The sequence below is a fragment of the Pseudorca crassidens genome, chromosome 12 (assembly GCF_039906515.1).
Source record: "Pseudorca crassidens isolate mPseCra1 chromosome 12, mPseCra1.hap1, whole genome shotgun sequence".
Classification (NCBI taxonomy): Eukaryota; Metazoa; Chordata; class Mammalia; order Artiodactyla; family Delphinidae; genus Pseudorca; species Pseudorca crassidens.
The window spans coordinates 45,625,594-45,648,624 of record NC_090307.1 but is presented as its reverse complement, the minus strand read 5'-3'; the positions used below and the strand labels follow the sequence as shown (position 1 = coordinate 45,648,624).

Sequence of the window (23,031 nt, the reverse complement as noted above, 5' to 3'; positions counted from 1 at the left end):
GATGCATATATGCATGTGTCTGGGAAAGGCTTCATGGCTTTTACCAGCTTCTAAAAATTTAAGTACCTTTGTGTAGAATCAAGAAAACAGATCATCAATAACTGTACTGCCACCCCCCAAAAAATGCAAACCATTTGCTATCTCTTTATTCTTCAGGGGTTGATAATTTGGGGTACAGAATTTTAATTCCATAAATTCTTAGTAAATCTTAATCTCTCCCCTCCTGATCATTTTGTTCTTCTTCACCCTTTATGAACTTTTTCAACATATAATAAGGAATGATGTCTTTTAAAATTTTTGCTTCTTTTAAATGATGCTGAATAAGAATTTTTGGGAATAGAAGTGGCAACTTCATATTGATTCATGTGAGATTTTCGAATTTTCAATATTCTGTGTTACCTCTATCTTCATCATAGATTTATGTAAATGTTGATCCAACATTTTAAAAGATCCTTGTATGAGACAAAATAAAAACTGTCTACATCAACTGTGGTATTGTTTGTTGTGTGTATTTTTAGCAATATGGCCAGTACTCTCTAGTTGTAAGAGGCTCAGACCGCGATGGTGGGGCAGATGGTATGGCAGCAGAGTGTGAATGCAGCATTAAAATCCTCGATGTCAATGATAACTTCCCATACATGGAACAGTCATCAGTAAGTATTAGTCCTTGAATTTAACAACAACTTTAGGTTCATTACCTTCTAAAATTTGTTCAAACAATTCTATTTATATACGTACATGTTATCTTTAGTCACACACAACCCAAATGTACACAAATATTTCATCTCATGTTTGTCTACGTAATACATATGAAAAAACCCCTATGTGAACAATGAAAAGTGAGACCACAAACATAGATCTCTTTCCTATATCATGAATAACTATAAACATTCTATATAAAACTAATATAGTTCTATTTCTCACATAGTTTGTGCTAAAATTTTTTACTTCTTGTTTCAGTATTCCATAAGTATTGAAGAAAATGTTCTAAATTCAAATTTGCTCCAGATTAGAATAATTGATTTGGATGAGGAGTTCTCAGCTAACTGGATGGCAGTCATTTTCTTTATCTCTGGAAATGAGGGAAATTGGTTTGAAATAGAAATGAATGAAAGAACAAATGTGGGAACGTTAAAGGTTATTAAGGTATGGAATTATTATCCTAAATATTTTGTTTTCTTGGTTTTTTTCAAAGTGTTAATCTTAAAATGATGTTAACATTTCACAAACTTGAGTGGGTGAAAGAATAAAAATTACTGTGTTTTAGAATTATACATGATATAGAGCTTTTTTATAGGGAGTTTTTCTGCTTATATAATTTCATAAAGACAGGCATTGAACTTTTACTTGAAACTCTTTTCTAGCAATACAATATTCCCTCACAGATCATACATTTTTAAACACAAATCTTATTTTATGCTTACAACAAAGTACGATTAATCCTTAAGGTTTTGTTTTACACATTTGAAGAATATTTTTTGAAGCAGATTAAACATTGCCTAAAAAAAAGTGTCCCTGTCAACACTGTACATCAATTATTATTCATTAATAACATTCATCACATAAATTAAAAGTTGTTAGTTCATCCAGTGTGTTTTCACAGAATTAAAATTAAATTACTGTAATTGTAGGATTATCACATTCTCATCTCACTTCTGCAGCTGACCCAGGCTTATTACAGACATAAGTATACTAGAGACTTGGTCCAAGTCATAGAGATTTGGCCCAAGTCAACACAGTTCTCCTGTGTCCCCTCTACATTACCGATCCACCACATTTACCTGCAGTAGAATTTTCTCTGAGATTCGAGGGGGAAAAATGTCTGACTCCTAGGGAGCTGATAGTGAAGATTTCACCCTGTGCTACAAGACTTGTCAGTCTATTTTTTAAAATCTGCAATAGCTGTGCATGGATTGTACATGATGCATGCAATATGTATTCCTCATGGTAAAATGTAATCTCTTTTTAACTGTTTTCTTCCTTCAGAATTGCTCTGGGAAATAAACTCCTAAGGAATTCTGTCCCCATAGGAATGTGTGATCATTTGTCTCATATGTCTTCATAAAGTGTCACCATGCCTACAGCTTCCATTCACTGAGGCAGTGTGCGGATGATTTAGTTTATTCTCTACAGCATCCCTGTAATATAGGTTATATGCCCACGTTATAAATAAATACACTGAGGTTCAGAGAGAGTTTGTAACCTGCTCTGTTCTCATCACTAGTAAGTGGGACAGCTGACATTCAAACCTAGGCTTCTCTAGCTATTAAGTTCACATTCTTTCCACTACACTATCTAGGTTTCCCTGCTGGGGAAACTGAGTCCTAATCTATTTCACCCCAAACTATGATATTACTTTAGAAAATTAATTGATCTATCTGGTCTCAATATCTCTGTCTGTAAATTGGGAATAATGTTCATTTTTCTCCCAGACATGACATCATATATTAATTCTTTTGTTAGGATTATATATATATATGTAATATGTGTGTGTGATGTATATGTATACATAACTTTATAGCCATTCTTGGAGTTGCAAATAAAGCTAATATTAGAGCAAACACTGAACATTTTAGCTAAGTAGAGAGCTCAGTGTGTGAATCGATGGTCATCTAAACTACTGTTATATGAAAATTTAAAAAAATATAGTTGGTATTTATAGGCATAATGCATAGTTGTGGATTTTATGAGTAGTGGATTTTGACACCGTCTTTCATAATGAAAATGACTACTTGATAATTTTATAATATAAAGTGAATTTTTCCAGGATATGTTGAATAAAATATGGATTTCTTTTTATTATTTATATACATTCTATTATTTGATTTATTGAAAGAAGTCACATATACATTGTAAAATTTCTTGTACATAGTTCTTTATGGATAAAATCAGTCAAATGATTGAACCTATGATATACTTGGCCCATTCTTCCTAATAAATAGAGCTATTTTCTGAGAAATCTGAAATGATAGCATCTAACATAAACTCTCTTTGTTTGCATTACAAAATGCATGGATTTGACCACCTGTATTATTTTAAGTTTTTTAGTTTGGTGGACAATTAGAACTCATACATTTTCAACTTTTTCAACAAAAGATCCAAGACAATTGGACTTTTTCTTACTGTATTTTCATGTGTTTGTATTGAATTGAATATAAAGTAAGAATAGAGTGTGTATTTATATGTATTTATATTTAATTAAAGAAAAAGATGTAAGAATTTTTTTGCCTATTATCAAAGAATATCTCTTTCCTCTAGAATGTTTTTTCCCCTTATAGTAAAACTATTTCAATATGTATTTTCTAGGCCCTAGATTATGAAGCTACGAAGAATCTTCAACTTAGTCTTGGTGTTAGAAATAAAGTTGAATTTCATCAATCAATTAAGTCTCAATATAAACTCACAGCAACTGCAGTCTCTGTGACTGTGTTAAACGTAGTTGAAGGCTCAGTGTTCCGTCCAGGTTCAAAGACATTCGTAGTAACTAGTGAGATGGGACAAAACTATCAATTGGGAGACTTTATAGCTACTGATCTGGACACAGGTCTACCTTCAACCACTGTTAGGTAAGACTGACATTTTCCAACTAATTTTCACCACATATTGAACTTAAGTAAATATGTTCTTTTTAGAAAGTATCTGAATTAAAATATTTGTCACTATTTTTGAAATTCAATCATAAAACGTACTAATTGGGGAATTGTTACCTAATTTAGACTGTTTAACTTAAGAAAATATAAAAATTTGCACAAAATGTAAGATGGAAAAATGTGAAGGTTTAAAATGTGAAAATATTTTATCTGGAAAGTTTGATGCTCCTGCGTTTATATATTTTATTGACCAGTTAGCTGATTACTACATATCATGGTTATTCCCCTTGGAAAATTTGATGGATTGATTTTACCATTGCAAATTTGCCCAGATTGAAATCAATTAGATTTAGTTAACGCATTTCAGATACTTTCTCTCTTTAATCAGCACGTAATATTGGTCAACGATAACCTTGATATGAAAAATTGGTTACATTGAGGAAAAATTAAGCTGTGTAGTTTTTTTTTTTAACTCTACGTATCCGAGTGTTTCTACTTGATCAATAAAAATCTGTGTGTATATGTGCACACGTATTTTGCAAATGTGCTTGGATCAGGAATAATGGTGGAGTGGAAAGACCTCACAAATGAGTTTTAAAAGTTCTTTCTGTGTGTTCCTCTCACTCCATGTGAGTATTTCAGTTATAGCTCTTATCACACTGCACCGCCATTACTGATAAGCTCTCTTGTACTCCACAGATGTGAGTTCACTGAGGGAAGACCACACCCCTATCTGACTGCTTTCCAAGTTCTATTTCCTGAGTTTAGCACAATGCCTGACACAGAGAGCTATCTAACCAATGTTTGTCTAACGAACATATAAATGAGAAGGAAAACTTCAAAGTCAAAGATGAGAAGAGAAAGAGAATAGAGAATAGGATAGAGGCATGAGACAAGGACAGAGTTTGGAATCCACAAGAAGTCCTGTATATTCACTGTGTATGTGGAGAGGGGAGTGGAAATAGGGAAGGGATGAAAGCCAAGCTGCTGAAGAAGTAACTTCTTTGGTAAGAGAATAGTTTAGAATTAGCAGCAGCCCAGGAAGTTGCAGCATCTGGGCTGTCCAGGACAGTTCTGATGCTACCAAAATCAAATGAAAATGAGACTGCAGGCGTCAGAGGGTTATTCGTACATCTAAGTGGGCTAGATGTAATAGACATTCCATCACAAGTGGCTGCTCAGTAATTCTTTTTTCTTAAATTTAAATCTTCATCCATTTCTGAATGGATGGGGGCTGAAACTGCCCCCCCCAAAATAAAGTCTCCAATAATTGAAAATTATATCCAGGAGTTACAATTACTGGCTGGAAACATGGTTTAAAATCAAAATCTCTCTTTCTCTACCCCCTGACTTTAGATAGCTAACATTAATTTGTACCATTGTCTTTCAAATACAGATATGAAATGGGAAGTAATCCAGCGGGCCTAATCGCTATTGGCTCAAAAACGGGCATCATTATTTTGAGAAATAAAGTTACTGTTCAACAATATGAAATACTTGGGGGGAAATACGAAGGAACAATTCTATCTATAGATGGTAAGAAATCAATTTAATTTTTTCCCGTCTACTGGAAGTTATATATACATTCAGAAACTAAAATTTTAATTACTGTCTTTTGAAGTAACCCTTTTCCAACAAAAGTTATCATATTGGGTATTATACAATCAAATCCTGAATGATACAAGAGGCATTATAATTTAGGGTTAAGACCGTGAGCTCTGGAGTTAGACTGGATTGGTATCTCGTACCATCACTTACTAGCTCTAAGATTTTAGAGAAGTTATTTAACCCATCTATCCCTCAGTTTTCTCTTCCATAAAATGGGCCAATAACATTATGGATTTAGAAGTACTTAAGGAGTTACTACATATAAAGCACTAGACGAGTGCTGACATTCAATAAACGTTAGTTGGGCTTCCCTGGTGGCGCAGTGGTTGAGAGTCCTCCTGCCGATGTAGGGGACACGAGTTCGTGCCCCGGTCCGGGAAGATCCCACATGCCGCGGAGCGGCTAGACCCATGAGCCATGGCCGCTGAGCCTGCGCATCCGGAGCCTGTGCTCCGCAACGGGAGAGGCCACAACAGTGAGAGGCCCACGTACCGCAAAAAAAAAAAAAAAAAAAAAAAAAAAAATATATATATATATATATATATAAAATAAATGTTAGTTCGTATTAATGTCAGTAATAGAAAATTTTTAATTTTACTGTAAAATTATTTTCAAACAGACCCAAAGCCAAGTTAACTTAACTTTACATGATCCTTGGAAAGTTGATGTACAATTTTGTGTAAACAATTTGGAATTAGCATGCTTATATTACTTTTCAAAACCAACAAAATTAAATTAGGCTAATCACTAGGAGGGAAGTTCCTCGAGGCTAATTCTAAGCAATATTTGCTACTTCAGTTTCTCTTCCTCCCTTCTTCCTCCTTCTCTCCCTTTCTTCCTCTTTTTCTTTCAATTGTCCTAAGAAGGGATTGACAATTTCCACTTGCTTCACAAGTTTAAAAGAAATAAAACAGCATTTCTTTAAAGTCATTCAACAATTCAGAATTTTTACCAAATTATGCTGGTCTTCTCCACAATCAGTCAAAATAAATGTAGTTTTTAAAATGTTTATTACAAATCGAAATGTTTATTCCATCTACATATAAAGCTTATTTCAGTGCTGAAATTGTCTTAAGCAATTGCTAGTTTCCTCCTTTTCTTACATCCAACATCAAGCTTAATTGGACACATGAAAGAGAAATTGGAACTTTAATTTACTAAACTGTAGGCTGATGGCAAATAGGGAGCATTCCCTTTGTCATTAAAAAATACCACCTTCTGGGGATAAACATTAGATCTGATGATAATAATAAAAATAACAAAAACAGTAACAGTACAATAGAATTGTTGTATTCCAACAAAACAGTAACAATAGAATCAGCATAGCTGGGCTGAAAGGGCTTGGGCTTTGATATCAGATAGACTGTATGTAAAGCTATCTCTGTTATGTACTTCCAGGGATATCTTTATTCATTTATCCAGAAACTAAGTATCAAATTCTAACCAAACGTCAGCCATTGTGCCGGATTCTAGAGTGACATCAATGGACAAAGTCTAACAACAGCGCTTACATCTATATAGTAGAAATAATAACAACAATAATAGTAACTTGCTGAAGCCAACAGCAATTGTGGAACCATTAAGTTGAAACAAATCACAGATGTCTCTCCTCCTGTGTTTCGTCAACAAACACAATAATTTACTGAAACTTTGAAGGATAAGAAAAAAGCAAATTTGGAGTATCTGCTTGTGAAACAAAAGTGCTTCATTTTATTGATATGAAGATTCCCCTCCCCCAACAGTGCCAAATTCCCTCTCCTATGAGTTGTTTGAACTGTTGGTTGTGAGTTTGAGGATATGCTACTTTATCAGTAGGAGATTTTTATACAAATGACTGACCAATCTGCCCAAAGTCTGTTGGTTTTGTCAGCCCATCAAAGGAAAAAAGACAAGAACTGAAGATGAAAGACAGTAAAACAGCAAGCAAAATCTAGTCTAATACATGGAGAGGTGTGCAACACATGGTCTAGAAATGTCTCCACAGTGGCTTATGACACACTGCTGACCAATACATAATGTGGTGCTTACTGTGTATGTTTCTCAACACATAGGACAGTTTTTCTCAAGCACTAATATTTATTCATAATGGTTTGATTTAAAAACTGAGTCACAGACAAGAGACAATATGCGGAGTTACTGGATTGGTGGGAATAAACACATTGAAATAAGTACTGATGCAAAGAGAAAATAGTTTTGTATTGTCCAACAATTATTACGCTAAATGTATAAAATATTTCTTTCATTTTAAACCTTGTTACAGATGCTCTTCAAAAAACTTCTACTGGTACAATTATTATTAAACTTGAAAGTGATTCCAGGGAAGATGATGCACGGTCTAATGATAATAATACCAGTACTAGCACAAATGGCCTTACTTCCTCAGATGTTACCATTGATACCAACAAAAACGTTGGCACTGTTAGCGCAAATACTTTTGGTGTAGGTCGCACCACTGCTTTTCGTCCAATAAAACAGGATAATGTATATTTTGGTCCTGCTGGCATTGGACTACTCATCATGGGATTCTTGATCCTAGGATGTAAGTACTTTAACAGTCCTGTTTTTATGTGCCCCCTAAAAAATTGTGGAGAGGAAACAAGTTTTCTGATCCTTTGATGACATATATTTTACAAATCCTTATTTTGTGCAATTATCAAGAAATTTCTATGTTTGGTGTTGGGTTTATGACATGAAAAAAAACATCAAACAACTTGACCCCTTAGAGTGCAGTGGAGGATAAAAACTTTTTTGCTTTGAATCTCAATGTAATAGGAAAGTACCATAACAGACAGGTTCAAATTGCTATTTGAGTGAAGAAGACAGTCAGAAATAACTGACTGAAACAATCAGAAAAGGCTACATAGAGAAAGTAAACTCTGAGTTGGGTTTTAACAGATGAATAGGAGGTAGCCTAGTGGACAAGAAAAGGGGAACAGAATATAAGAAGAAAAAAAATCCATGTGCAAAATCCCAAAAGAATGAGAGTGCAAGTAACTGAAATAAAGGACTCCAGCATAGAAGAAATAAAGGATGTACTTGAGAGCATGGTGAGAGTCGAGTCTAGAAAGATAGGCAGGGGCTAGACCTTGAAGGGATTTCATGCTGTGCCAAAGCTGCACAGCCTAAGGAAAGGAGAGCAAAATAGATGAAAAATTAAACTCCAGCTTCTAAATTCAATTGTCTGAGTCCTTCAAAGTTTACCCAAGTTTTCTGAGCCTTGCTTTGGCCAACTGTGAAATAATAAAACTTACTTCACAACAATACTTAGATAATGAAAAGGAAGTACCATGCATGGAAGCATTTAGAGATAGACCACATTGTATGGTCACTAGAGTGGACCTAGTCAAGGATCTAGACATGAGGGTATAATATCCAATGGATTCTTCAGGTGGTCTTTAACATTGCCTTGGATGATGATAGAAATTAGAGTGGCGATGAGCCAGATGCTACAGTCTCTGAGGAATATTTTTCCTTTAATATTTTCCTAAGTAATGACAGGGAAAAGACTCATCTGCTTTAATAGTATAATATGATCTGTAATCTGAATACTATATAACAAGTAAAAATTGATTGTGGTCTGAGGCTCACATTGATTTTGGTATCTCACCATTATTCAGCTTGTTTTCTGAAACTTTCATAATAATGTTAGAATCAAATGGAGTTATATTAGGGGTTCAAATTTAATCATAAAAGCAGGTTGTTTTGTTTTAATATGGTCCCACTGCTAATTGCAATATTCCTATCTTTTCACCATCAGTGGTCCCACTTTTGTTGATGTTTTGTGACTGTGGAGGTGTCCCTGGTTATAGGGCCAGCTTTAAGCCTGTTACCGAATGTACGGATGGAGCAATGCATTCATGGGCGGTGGAAGGACCGCAGCCCAAACTTGTGGTAAGTGCTCACTAACAGTCTAGGTTGTTATTTGTTCTGGGATAGCCGATGGGGAAAACGAAGAGAAAGGTACATCAAAATTAGATGACAGTAACCGGGGAAGCCTTTCTAAAAGAGGTTCAGATTACTTTCAGTATCCTTTTAGAAAATCTGAGGTAATTTAAGAACAAACCCAGTGTATAATTATTGAAAGAAAAGAATCATTACAAATGGGAAAATGTTTCCTGTCCTTTAGGATTTGACCAATATCGGTGCACCACAAATACCACCCAATAATGCAGATACTATTGAGTGCATTGACAACTCAGGTAAGAAAAATTTTTTTTAAGTTTTCATAGTTCAAATGACTAGCGAGGAACTCTATTCTCTGTCTTTGCATACCTTACCATTTCTCAATTGTCTTATCTTTACAATTGTTCCCATCATTCTTTTTTAAATGACTAATTTGCAAATTAAATGATAAAGAAAAACCTACAATACTTATTATTCTTTTAGGTTGCATTTTTTTAAATCTTCTTCAATCATCAGAGAGTACACAAGAGATGACCTGATTAGGATTTCTATAAATAGGAGAGAAGTACTGAATTGTAACTAGAAGTCAATTTTGGCTGAGATTTTTTTGTCTAATAGAGCAATTTGAATTAAAATACAGCCCTATTAAATAGACGTATGCTCATTTATTGAGGCTAGCATCTGCCTCCACAATTCACAAAATCAGTCTAAGAAAAAGAGGAATAAATTTTAAAAACTCATATCTTTGAAAATAATTGTACTGTCTTGCCTTATTTCAAGGTAAATAAATATTATTGATTCTCTTATTTTTCATTCAGTCTTTTTCAAACTTGTGATCATGACTTTTCCACTTTGAACTCTTCAAAATGTAAAAGACATAGGAATGTTTATGACTTATAGAACTGGACCACATTCAGAAGACTGGAGATGCTAGTCTGTAAACTTATTTCTCCCCCTGAGGTGTCCATTATTGTTAATGACCCCAACACCCTCCACCTAAAAAGCAGAAACTCATTTTTGACTTCCTTATCTCCCTATTCATTGACACTCAGTCAGTTCTCAAGACTTGTCAAATCCTCAAATCCACCAGGATTTATTTATGCATTTATTCTCTCATTAAGTCTACAAACCTTGAACAAAGCACAGTGAGAGGCACCAGAGCAAGAAGTATGAAACACTATACCTAAACTCAAGATCTTCAAAATATGAAAGCCATAGGACACCTACCCCATTGTCAACACTTTCTCTGTCCATGGCACTTCCATAGTCTGGGCCATCCTTTTATCTCACCTGCCTGGAATTTTGTAACAGGCTTCTACTCACCCCTCACAATCAAGTGCAAATCCCAGAGTCTTCATGCAAACCCATCCCCTCACCATAGCCATGGCCTCTTCTCTGAATGCCCTGGAGGCCCTGTGCTTCTAATAATACATTGAGTATTCTTATACTGTTTTTTTTCTTAAGTTTTAGAATTTGGGTATTTTCCCCCAATTTGAAATCAAACTCTCTAAGGCATAGATAGCGTTTTATAACCTCTGTGGAGCCCCCGATCCCAGCACAACATATAGTAGTATCTCAAATAATTAATGAATTAACAAATTGATTAATAATATTATTTTGAACTCAATATCATATTTGCATCTCCTTTCTTTATGTATTACCTTCATTTTTATTTATTTATTTATTTATTTTTGGCTGCATTGGGTCTTCGTTGCTGTTGTGGGCTTTAGTTGTGGCGAGCAGGGGCTACTCTTTGTTGCGGTGCCCGGGCTTCTCATTTTGGTAGCTTCTCTTGTTGCAGAGCACAGGCTCTAGGCATGTGGGCTTCAGTAGTTGTGGAATGCGGGCTCAGTAGTTGTGGTGCACTGGCTTAGTTGCTCCTTCCTGGACCAGGGATCGAATCTGTGTCCCCTGCATTGGCAGGCAGATTCCTAACCACTGTGCCACCAGGGAAGTCCTGTATTACCTTCATTTTATTTCTTTGCTCACTCACAACTGTGTACTTAAATGGAGAAACTATACATTACAGTAAGTTACTAATTTTTAGTTTACAATACGCTAGAGAAAAAACAGTTTACAGGAGAAAGTAAAATTTAGTTTGATCAACACTTTTAGGGGTTTACACAAATGAGTATCATGGCAGAAAAATGCAAGATCTTGGAGGAGGAGAAAGAACGACAGCATTGGAACTGGTGGATGGAGTTAAAACATCAGGACAACCTAAGATATGTCAAGAATATTCTGGAACATTAAAAAGTTCTGTGAGGGACTGTAGAGAAGGAGGGCTGAATATGAACTTCATGGAAAGTTACTTCTGCCAGGTAAGCTCTCTATCCCCATGCCTTCCTTTCCATCCTGCACCCAGATCTCTACCCCAGGCCCCCACTATTTCCCAACAGGGCTTTGGTGCGTGTTTCCTAACTAGGTTCCCAGCCTCTGGTCTTTACACCTGACAATCTATATTCCTGCTGAATAGTATTTCTCAAACTCTGACTTGAGCACTTTACTCCCCCACTTTAAAACAACCAGTGGCTCCCAGCTCTGTTTTGTCTGTGGCGTGAAGTCCATCTCCTTCACACAGCAATTAACCAATTGACCTCTTCCCTCACACCCTGACATCTCCAATTATTCCTTACCAGCCACCCTGCTTGCCAAGCCCCTTTGCCTTGTTCACACTGGTCTACTGCCCTCCATGTCTTTGCTTATGCTGTGCTCATCCTGGAATGCTTTTACCTGATCTTCTCTCTCACAAACCCACACTCATCTTTCTATCCGGTTCAAACACCCCTGCCTTTCTGAAGTTTTTACTGTGAATCCTCTCATCCAAAATAGCGTTGATGTTTCTTTATGTGTATCTCTGTAGTACTTTGTTTGTACATTTTATAGAACATACCATTGCTAAAATCTGTTGGTTACATGTCCACCACCGTTTTTAGTGCCTCGTCTGCATGGGCTCTACATTATGTTGCCAGTACCTGGCTCAGTTCCAAGCACAGAGTAAACATGCAATAAGGGTGGGTCCAAGAGCCGTAGTACATTTCCAGGACATTCTAAGAACCAGAGAGAATTAATTTTGCCATCTTCAGGTAGAGACAGAATTTCCCGTGGTTCTACCCCATGTGATACTTAAACCTTCAGATATTTCCTACCTCTGATACTGTCTCTGATACATTTATGTCCTTCTACACACGGGCCTAAAATACAGTCATTAACTCTCCTAATGAGAGGGTGGCTGATATTTTGAACTGAACTAGTAGTAAAAGCCTTCCAAATAGCAGCAAATAATAAGGGGACAGTTGCTGAAATCCATAGGTATACTTCCTATCCATGTCCCTACAAATGAATATCATTTTCATGAAACGTTCCATTTCTGCCTCACAACTTTTGCACTTGTATCTCCTTCTGCCCAGAACACTCTCTCTGCTTTACTGTCCCCGTGACTTTAGTCTCTGAACAACCATCACTTTATGAGATGCTGTCCCTGAACTCTCTGTCTGAAAGAGCAACCCTATCCCTCTCTACTCCTTTACTCTGCACCTCCTAACAAATTCCTACAGTTCTGTTCCTACTGAACTGTAAGCCCTGTGAGAGAGGGACTTTATCTGGTTTTGTTCATTACTTTATTGCCAACTTCCTAAGAGAGTGTCTGCCGAACAGTAAGGACTCAAAAACTATTTTTGAATTGAAATGGCACAATGAGTTGGTTTGCTAATAAAGGTATTTCTGCTTAACCTGAAAGTTTGCAATCCAACATTACAAACAAAAGAGATGCAATAAAAGTACACACGTCTGTGAGCTTTCACTTTGAATTGGAGGAGATTCTATTTTTAAGAACTGTCTTTGGTCACCTTCAATTCTGAATCCAAAAGTGGCATAGACCCAGAGTCAAATTTTCCTGTTATTTTGCTTAAAAAGCCACACTGAAATAAATCTTCATGGAACCACCATATTCACTTCATCTGAAGGAAGAAAAGCACAATTCTGAATGAACCCAAATCAACTATGAACTACCTAATTTAAACAAATCCAAAAAAATACACAATTTTGGTATACTTTAAGTTCCATGTTCTTAAGTATACCTCCTTCTAACTCGGTTGCAAAATCATTCACGTGATTCCTTTTGTGCTTTTGTGTCCCAAGTGCACTAAGATGAAGAAGTCCATCTAAATAAATATCAAAATGTATTATCCAAATTACAGTTAAAATAATTCCTAACCAAATTCTTTCAAGTAAGTATATAATAACTTCTAAAGAGTCTCTAGAAGATGTTAGAATTTTGTTTTATATATTTTTTTTGGTAAAGCTCTGGAAAAAAATAATGATAAAGACCTCTATTACTGTTAAAAATGTATTCATCATTTCATTTTCTCTTTCTTCTACAAATTCAGAAAGCGTATGCTTATGCAGATGAAGACGAAGCACGCCCATCCAATGACTGTTTGCTCATATATGATATTGAAGGTGTAGGTTCCCCTGCGGGCTCTGTGGGTTGTTGTAGCTTCATTGGAGAAGACTTGGATGACAGCTTTTTGGATACACTGGGGCCTAAATTTAAGAAGTTGGCAGATATCAGCCTGGGAAAAGGAGTGGAACCATATCTAGACCCTGATCCCTCTTGGCCACCTGACAGCACTGAACCGATCTGCCCTCTGCAGGGAACAGAGCCCATTGGTAGTGGACACCCACACACCTCCCCACATTTCGGCACCACCACCATCATTTCTGAGAGTAACTACCCCTCGGGACCTGGGGTACAGCATCCTATTCCTGATCCTCTGGGCTATGGTAATGTCACTTTAACTGAGTCTTACACCACCTTGGGGACTCTGAAGCCCTCTGTCCACGTTCAGGATAACCGACATGCATCAAACGTGGTGGTGACAGAGAGGGTGGTCGGCCCAATCTCTGGTGCCAGTCTGCATGGGATGTTAGAGATGCCTGACTTCAGAGATGGGTCAAATGTTATAATGACAGAAAGGGTAATAACACCTGGTTCAAGCCTGCCCTCCACTTTGACCATCCCCGATCCTAGAGAGTCTTCAAATGTAGTAGTGACAGAAAGAGTAATCCAGCCAACTTCCGGCCTAGTGGGCAATCTGAGTGTGCACCCCAATTTATCAAACACCCACAATGTGGTTGTGACAGAGAAGGTAGTTTCAGGCTCCGGCATGACTGGCATTAGTGGCCCAGCTGGGCTAGGTGGAGGCAGTGGCATAGGCAGCAGTGGCCTGGTGGGCAGTGGTGCTGGCATTGGGCTGAGCAGCCTGGGAGGGGGCGGGGGCCTGAGTAGCAGCATCGGGGGCACATCCACCATTGGCCACTTGAGGGGCTCCTCTGAGCATCACTTTAGCAATACCCTAGGATCTGCCCCCCCTATCACAGCCCGAAGTCGAATCACAACGTACAGTACAGGACAATATACCAAGTAGCCAGGACCCCAGCACGCTTTTGCTCAGTGATTGTGATTTAGGTTTAATTCCCACCACCCAAAAACTAACAGTGTGATTTATGACGCACAACCAGGTGCTAAGAAAATTGTGGAACAAGGTGAGACACCTCAGTGAGAAAAATAGATGGAAATAGTGCTGTTGGGCAAGAGCTCTCCTGAGCATTTGTAGACTTTTTTCTTATAGTCATACTAACAGAATCATGACCGTGAACTAAAACTTGAGACAGGGTCTTCTTTGTGCCTGGATGGCCTGTAGGGTCTTCTTGGCTTTTGTGCGGCCTGTAGTGTATCTCCAGCACATGGAATAAATAAAACTTGGTCATGTAAAAGCACTGGCCTTAAGATGGCAATTGGCATCGTTCTCCTTGCTCTGGTTTGAATTGCCATGTAGCTCAGGCGACATTTAAATAAAACTAAACATGCAATATGCACTCAAGTATGTGGGAAGAATTTGAAATATGCCCCGAATGCCTTGTCAATTTTGCAGATAATATAAATAAAAATCCAATCACATATTTAGACCAGGGTTAACCATTAAAGAAAAAAAATGGCTACTCTGCCAAGTCCACAAGCCACCAAGCACTCCCACCTTAATAACTGCACCAGATGAAACAAACTTCAAATTAGGAAATGTTTCCTGGGAGGGAAATTCCATAAGAGGGTGGCAACATAGTGAGATTGGTTGGGAGTGAACTGGCATCGTCTGAGTCTAGATCTTGAGATGGGGCTTCGGCTATAATTCCTATGGAGTCAAGGACTTCTCTGATTCTAGTTTGTGTCTAGTGGTAGATGCAATATTGACGCATATTGCATACTGGTGAAGTTGCAGGATATCACACGCATTTTTCCCTTTACCACTGTGACTCTGACTTAATAAAGGAAAACCTGCCAAGTATACTTCTCAGGCTGAAGCAAGTCACACCTGACATGGTAAATTACCTTCCAAAGAAGTAGACGGGAATCGCATTGTATTTTCAGATTGTGTTTTTAGTAAGTGTTATTCATTTATATACAGCTCTTTATTACACCTCTCCTAAGATAAAATAATTGACTTACACTGAGCTGTGAAAAAAAGCCTGCAGTATAGTTACGCTTTGGGGAAATTTTTTAAGGGGATCTAAAAAAGAGTTTTTAGCACATGTAAAATATTTAATGGGGGAAGTTAGAATTGTTCACTAAATAATACCGTACTATTAGTTTTAATTGAGTTTAGTACTTTTTAAAATAACCCTCTGCTGCTATTTTGAAGAGATCAGCTAGGAACTTTTAACAGAGTTTATGACATTGTGTTAATGGGAATGAAATTGTACTAGACAATCCAATTTCCTTACTCTATCCCACCTCCTAACCGAATTTTCTCACTAACCTACATTTTACTTTCCTGATTTGATTTGTCAATAAGCTCTTGGATTATATATGCTCCAATTTATAGATAGTTTCTAAATTATATAGTATACTTTTCTAACTTCAGAATTTAATAATGTCCTATTTATGATGAGTCATTTCTATGAATTTGCTACATAGTGTTACCTGATTAAAATCTCTAAATAGAATCAAAGCATTCTTAGAAGTAAATTTACTATTGTATGGTAGAGGAATTTTTTTCTCTTTTCTAAATTCAATGCTAATATTTGCTCACTAATGTGAAACTGGATATGGCAAAAATATTTTAAGGATTAGTCCCCCCAGTTACTCAAATTTCCCAGAGTGTTACAAGATCAAAGAATAGTTATTGGACTTCCAACACTTGTCAAAGGGGGATGGCGAGTGAATTATTTTACCCAGAGCTATTTCCCTCTATGTTATAGCAGATGATGTCAATATTTTCAAAGCCACAATACACATCTTATTTTAACTCTGTACACTATGTAAAATTTTGATAGTCTGTAGCATGCCAAAATGCAGAGGTGTAAATAGAATCATTCACAGGGAGTCTTTTTTTAATTTCTTTCTCCCATTTGGAGGTTCCATTAATAATGGGTAATCTTTACAGAAATAAAGTCAAAAGCTACTTATTGAAATATACTTGAGTATGCCTGGGTCCAGGAGTTTGAAGAAATAAAAATAATAATAATAATAATTTTTTTTTTTTTTTTTGCGATACGCGGCCCTCTCACTGTTGTGGCCTCTCCCGTTGCGGAGCACAGGCTCCGGACGCGCAGGCTCAGCGGCCAGGGCTCACGGGCCCAGCCGCTCCGCGGCATGTGGGATTCTCCCGGCTCGGGGCGTGTACCCGTGTCCCCTGCATCGGAAGGCGGACTCTCAACCACTGCGCCACCAGAGAAGCCCAGAAATAATTATTAATTCATTGTTAGTATTTGTCACTTTGATATGACATATCATCAGAAGTGTTTTCTTAAGACTCCTGATATCTTCCAGAAATGTTTTTTAGATTGTCTGACAAATGCCAGAGCAACCATCCTTAATAACTATCGTTATTAAGATCCATTAGTTACATAAAACCATGGGAGATACAAGGGAAAAAAAAATGGCAGTATTAGTCATCAGTCTTTCTAGGAAGATACTTTCAAATCAGACTCTTTTTTTCATGTTTACACATTGATGTTCTAACTCTTTATCCCTAAATTTTAAAATTAACTTTTTAAGACAGCAACCATTCTAACAGTCATTTAAAGGCATGTAATTGTTTTTAATGAACAACCTTTAGGAAGAATTTAATTCTTCTCTTTAGACGCTTTACTCTAACTCACATACTTTAAGTCATTCCATAGACGTAAAGATATGAAAATTATTTTATAAGTGAATAGTTATAATTCAAACCCATAATGAAAGCTGAGTCTCAGATCAACTTGCTCCTAACAAAAGAGAAGGAAAAAAGAGTGATTTAATCGTTATGTGTATATAGTTTGAAAACAAAGCGTTTAATATTTATAAAACATCTCCCTTTCCAAAGAGGTAGTCCTTAGAGGCAAAAATTAGTGTATTATAAATACTTTATTATTTAATATCAACCAAAATACCATCTTGAGCTAATTTTGACATTGAATTCCAAATACATCTACTACATATTATTAGCCTCTCTGTATGTTGACTGATGTAAATGTATTTGCTCTGAAAAATTTACGGAAAAAGTATCTATTTCAGGTTATTTCTAGGGCTTCATTTGGACATCTGTTCTACATTTGTATATAAAGTTTTTAGCCTCATAATGTTCATTCAATGTATAATGTTCTGACAGAATTTTAATTATATCGCTTCAAAAATTACATATTCACTCTGACTGGATGTTTCTAGTTATAGACACAATTCATTTCTGAATTTATACCAACATTTGAATGTCAGCCAGTGTATAACACATATGACAGTCTTCAACTTTAGCAAGAGTTTAAAGGTGTTATAATCTCGGCTAAAATGGCCCTGGCTTTTTCAGAAAGACATTTGAAGCCCAAAACAAACTTTTGAAAGTATTGCCACATTTCCCCATGCCTATTTAATCAATTCCAACCTTTGAGGGGACTTCTGGTGTTTGTAAGACCTATTTCACATTGCACTAGAATACACCGGTCCATATAGATTATTAGTATCCATGAAACAGAATCTGTCTTCCAGTTCCAGATTATTCAATTCATGTTAGGACAAAAGCATAAATGGATCAACCTGTTCTCCATCAAATAATTTTAAAACAATGAATAATCTATTGTTTAGGTGTCTATATTCCTCCACCTAGTTATATTTGAATTACTAAACACTGTCATCAAGCTGTACTTAGTCTAACCTATTTTTCTTTCGCTATTTTACGAGTATTAGACTTTAATATTCATCTTGGGTGATGTTTACAACAAGGTGCTTTCCTTCAAGTTTCAGTATAAAAACTCTTGGATTATTTGGGTGTTAGTTCCTTGCTTGGTCATCTGTTGGCTACTTTAAGTTGGTCTGTAATTTCTAAAGAGTTATGTTTACAGCAATAAAATGCTTAATATGCCTTCATTACCTTTTCTGAATTGCAAGGTGGGGATGGGTCTTAGAATATAAGGAATAATTAGAGATTATCAAATCTAGTTATTATTTTCAGTCCATAGAGATCATTATTTTATTTTCACACTGTTAAGGTTTTTCATTTTCTGTTTCCTAAATCGTTTTTTCTCATGTTTACTGGCGAGCCTGCTCTCCAGAGTACTGCTTAGTAAATGTCAGAACACAGCGTTAAGCAGCCTCATGCAATAAGTAAATGATCAATAACGTGCATTTTAAGCTTTTATTTGATACTTTTAGCATCTTTATGCTTTCATATTTTTCTCTTCCATATTCTAATTTTTGTTTACACCAGCACTTTATTTCTTTTAAATGGCTTTTCTTCTTATTTGCTTTTAAAATCAAACACTTTCCTCTTTATTGGGGTGCATCTCCTTTGTGCTCTCCAATGCCACCTTCAGAACATTATCATCTTCGTCGTGCACAAAACCTTCCCCTTTTCAGACACATGCGATCTGCTTATATCCCCCTCCCCCTCTTCTCCTTGTGCCATTTCCTGACCTCTTAATAATGTCCCCACTTTTACTAAAGACTCTTGTATTCTGGCTCACAGTCTTCTGTGGCCTCTCCACCTCCATGGACGAGGCACTCAGCATCCCATATTCTCAGCTCTTACGCCTCCATTCCCCCAGCCACCTCAGTCACTTGCTTCTTTGTCATAACCCAGCATGGCAGGACCTTGGATGCCTCAGTTTCACTTCCTCCTATCCTTCCAGCTCACTTGCTTATGAATTCCGATTGTTGCAATTCCTCCACTTCATCAAAGCTTCCATTCTTTGGACTCCCACCGCTTTCTCAGTATCTGTCAGCTTCACCTCCCTCCTTGTCTAATCAAACTTCATGAGTCCAACTGTCACCTCTTGAAGCATACCTTCTACCTCCTTGCCCTGCTCCCCCTTTCATATCCCAAATCTTTTACCCCCGCATTTCTGTCTGCACACAAACAGCTAAACAAATTATTCAAGTGAGTTGACTTTTTTCATTTTAAATACTCGATTTCAGATCTCAGGTTAACATCACATGCTTCCCTAATCCTAGCTGATTCTGTGAGAGACTTCTCATCTCATTACACCAGATTACTATTCCATACTGTCTCTGTCCTCAACCTTCCCACACCTCCTCTTCCCTCCTTATTCTCAGTTGATGACCTAATCCTATTGTTCACTGAGAAAATAAAAGTCATCTTCTTCTGCCAAACCTGCACAGACACCCGTTACACCCATATTATTCCCCCACCGTATTGCAATGGAGTTAGTGTCCTACTCATATAAAAAGACAATTCCCCATTTAAGCTCAAGGACTTTGCTCCTTCCTTAACACTCTCTTTCCTATTCTCGCTCTCTCTCTCTCTCTCTCTCCCCCTCTCCCTCTGCCTCTGCCTATCTCTCTGTATCTCCCTCTCTCGCTCTCTCCCCACCCCAGAACATTTCCATCAGCACCCTTCCCTGTGGCTACTGTCTCATTTTTTCTTTGTTTATTTCACCAAATTTCCTAAGACTCATGTACACGTGCTTTCCTATCTTTACCATGTCCCATGAGACTACAACATTCACCCATCAGCCCATTAGAATGGCCCTTGTCAAATTTGTCTAAGACCTATACAACACCAAATACAAGGCCTACTTTTCTGTTCTGTCCTTTCTTATTTGTTGTAAAGAATCTGAAAACAGTGACTGTTCTCTCTTCCTTGAAACATTCTTCTTTCGTGGCTTTTATAACACCATCCTCTAGGGATATTGATTATATTTCATTGGCCACTCTCTCTCTTATTATTTTTTGTTTATTCCCCAACTACCCAATCTTTAAATGGTAGTGTTCCCCTAAAGTTTGTCCCAAGACCTCTCCTGTTAACACTCTACATTATCTCTATGATAACTCATCCAAGCCCCTTTTTAACTGTTTGGGATTAAAGCTTATAATTTATCCTCTAATATCCCTCATCCCAGTAAATATGACTACATTGACCCAGTGCTCAACCCAGAATCTAAGTAGTCCTTTGACTTTTATCCTTTCCCTCACCCCTCACATTTAATCCATTAGTAAGCCCTGTTGATTTTATAACCAGAATATATCTCAACCCATTAAATAGTTTCCATCCCCATCTGCCACCCTACCAGAACTGCCTCTTAAGTAGCCTCTCTACTTCCATACTGGACTCATTTAAACAATTTTCTACAGATGAGCCTATGTGGCCTTCTAAAATATAAGTTAGATTAAGTCAATCCCCGATTTTAAGAATTTCAATGGATTTTCATTGCATGTCTTAGAACAGCCTACAGGGACCTGCCTGATCTGGCATAAAGGATGGTGGTGGGAAGACAATGGTGGCTTGGACTATAATAGTTATAATAGAGAACGTGAGGGGAAATGGATTGAGGAAATACTTTGGCCTTTGCAACTGGTATTCACTCTGCATGGAACATTTCCCTCCTCATTTTCATATGGTTGCATCCTTTCATCATTTAGGTATCATTAAGTATTATTTCCTCATAAATTCTTTCCTTGTCCAAATTGTTAATTCATTGATTCATTCATTGATTCATTCCACAGATGGTTATTAAACGCCTAATAGTTTTGCCAAGCAGTGATGATATGGTAGTGAACAAAGCTCCTCATGGAGTTTACGTTCAAGATGGGGCGGGGGTTCTGACAATGAACAAGTAAGTGTATAATATGTTAGATGGCAATAAATGGTCAAGAGAAAAAGCAGGGCAACTTAGGCTAGGGAGTGCAGGGTGGGAGGGATACTCTTTTATATAAGGTAATTGAGGCAGAGTTAGTTATAAGGCAATATTTGAGCAGACGCCTGAAGAACATTCAGGAACAAGCCATGTGGCTATCTGGGTACAGGGCACTTCAGGAGAGGGGACTACAAAACTGCAAAAATTCTGAGGTAGGCATTTGCTTGGGGTATTCAAGGAAGAAGAAGGAGACCTGCATGTAGCAGTGAAAGAAGGAAAGCAATAAGAAATGAAGTCCGAGAAGTAACAAGGGATGAGATGGAGTTCAACCTTGCAAGTCATTGTAAGAATTCTGACATTCTCAGTGAAATGGAGAGCCACTGGAAAGCTTGGGCAGAGGAGTGCTCTGCTCAGAATTGTATTTTTAAAAGATTACTGGTTGCTAGCTCTCTTATGAGAGAGTCCTATTACCTAGTTTGACCATACAGTTTGGTAGCAAAACAAGTGACAAAAATAAACCAAAAGCCCTAGATAGTTTAATAGCAACATGCAAAAAGAAATTGGAAAAAGGGCACTGAGCAATAGATTAAATTAAAATCTTACTACAGGGACTTCCTTGGCGGTCCAGTGGTCAAGACTTAGCCTTCCGATGCAGGGGGCGTGAGTTCGATCCCTGATCGGGGGAACTAAGATCCCACATGCCACACGCTGTGGCCAAAAAATAAAACATAAAAGATCTCATTCTTTTTTTTTTTTTTTTCATTCTTTTTATAATATATAAAAATCTCACTTGAAAGAACTCAAGCATAATAAATACAAATGGAGAATATTAAATTGACTAAAAAGTTTGAAACAGATGCCAGTTTCTGGGCATGTACTTGTGTTCAAATAAGACAAACTCCAGCTGACTCTGGGAGACTTACTTTTCCAAATTTTACAAACAAAGCTTAATTATTCCAAACTTGGGATATCCCGGTCTGCTCTGTGCCTGTGTGGTCCCAGCCATCCTCATTATATAAAACCTAGGGAGGAAAGCCCCTGCCTCAAGAACTTTTCCGCAATTGCTCAAAATATCAGGCTCCAATTCTTATCAAAGTTCATATCTGGTTGGACCCAGAATGTAATTGGTCACATTTTTCAAAGGAAAATACTTTGCTGCATTCCAATTAATAGATATCTCTTTCAAAATGTATGCCAGTTTCTGCTTGATAAATTACTCACCCAGGCTTCTCAGGTGGTTTTGATCACATGTTCAGTTGGATTCACGCAGAAATAGACTCTGAGGCAGGATGTGAGCGCAATCTGGGGGGAAAGGATGGAGGTGAAGAAACCACTGGTAGTAAATGGGGAGATGAAAGAGGGAAGGGGAAGCAGCCATTAAAAGCCGGTGACCACCATGGACAACTGAAGCTCAGCCCTCCTGGGAAGGGAAAACCCTTCCTAGGAGCTGGTAAGGTACTTGTACCATAGAGCTAAATCGTCCCAGAAATGAAGGTGATTCTGTATTCAGACAACGGCTACCATCAGTTGGTAATTAAGGACCGTCCCTGGGCATAGAATTCCCTGTGCTTGCTGCACAGGTGGGTAAAGTGGCTATGGCGCCAACGAAAGGAAGAAACACAGGAGCTGGCCGTTAGAAATCGGGCATGTGGACACTGAAGTGATAAGGGCAAAATATGGAGACGGTACCGAAAGGATTTGTTACAACCACTGGTATGCTCTACAGAGCATTCTCTGATGAAATATGTGACATGGAACCTCAGAATTTTCTGATTTGACAGGCCTTTCTTGAACATTCCACTGTAAA

At 37.3% G+C, this 23,031-nt stretch overlaps 1 protein-coding gene and 1 long non-coding RNA gene across 2 annotated transcripts in view; one reads left to right on the top strand and one right to left on the bottom strand.

The window, feature by feature from the left end:
- DSG1 (desmoglein 1) overlaps positions 1-18,498 on the top strand; it is a 41,660-nt gene extending 23,162 nt beyond the window's left edge. The window contains exons 7-15 of the mRNA XM_067699400.1: positions 519-653; positions 961-1,146; positions 3,307-3,566; positions 4,987-5,126; positions 7,459-7,737; positions 8,956-9,089; positions 9,325-9,397; positions 11,217-11,422; positions 13,490-18,498. Of these exons, the coding sequence (XP_067555501.1) occupies positions 519-653; positions 961-1,146; positions 3,307-3,566; positions 4,987-5,126; positions 7,459-7,737; positions 8,956-9,089; positions 9,325-9,397; positions 11,217-11,422; positions 13,490-14,530 (2,454 nt within the window). The 3' untranslated portion in view covers positions 14,531-18,498. The remainder of the gene's footprint in view (positions 1-518; positions 654-960; positions 1,147-3,306; positions 3,567-4,986; positions 5,127-7,458; positions 7,738-8,955; positions 9,090-9,324; positions 9,398-11,216; positions 11,423-13,489) is intronic.
- The window catches only part of LOC137203377 (uncharacterized), a 173,024-nt gene that overhangs the window by 55,383 nt on the left and 94,610 nt on the right, over positions 1-23,031 (bottom strand). Inside the window, exon 3 of the long non-coding RNA XR_010933066.1 lies at positions 22,446-22,526. This is a non-coding gene — a long non-coding RNA (uncharacterized lncRNA). The remainder of the gene's footprint in view (positions 1-22,445; positions 22,527-23,031) is intronic.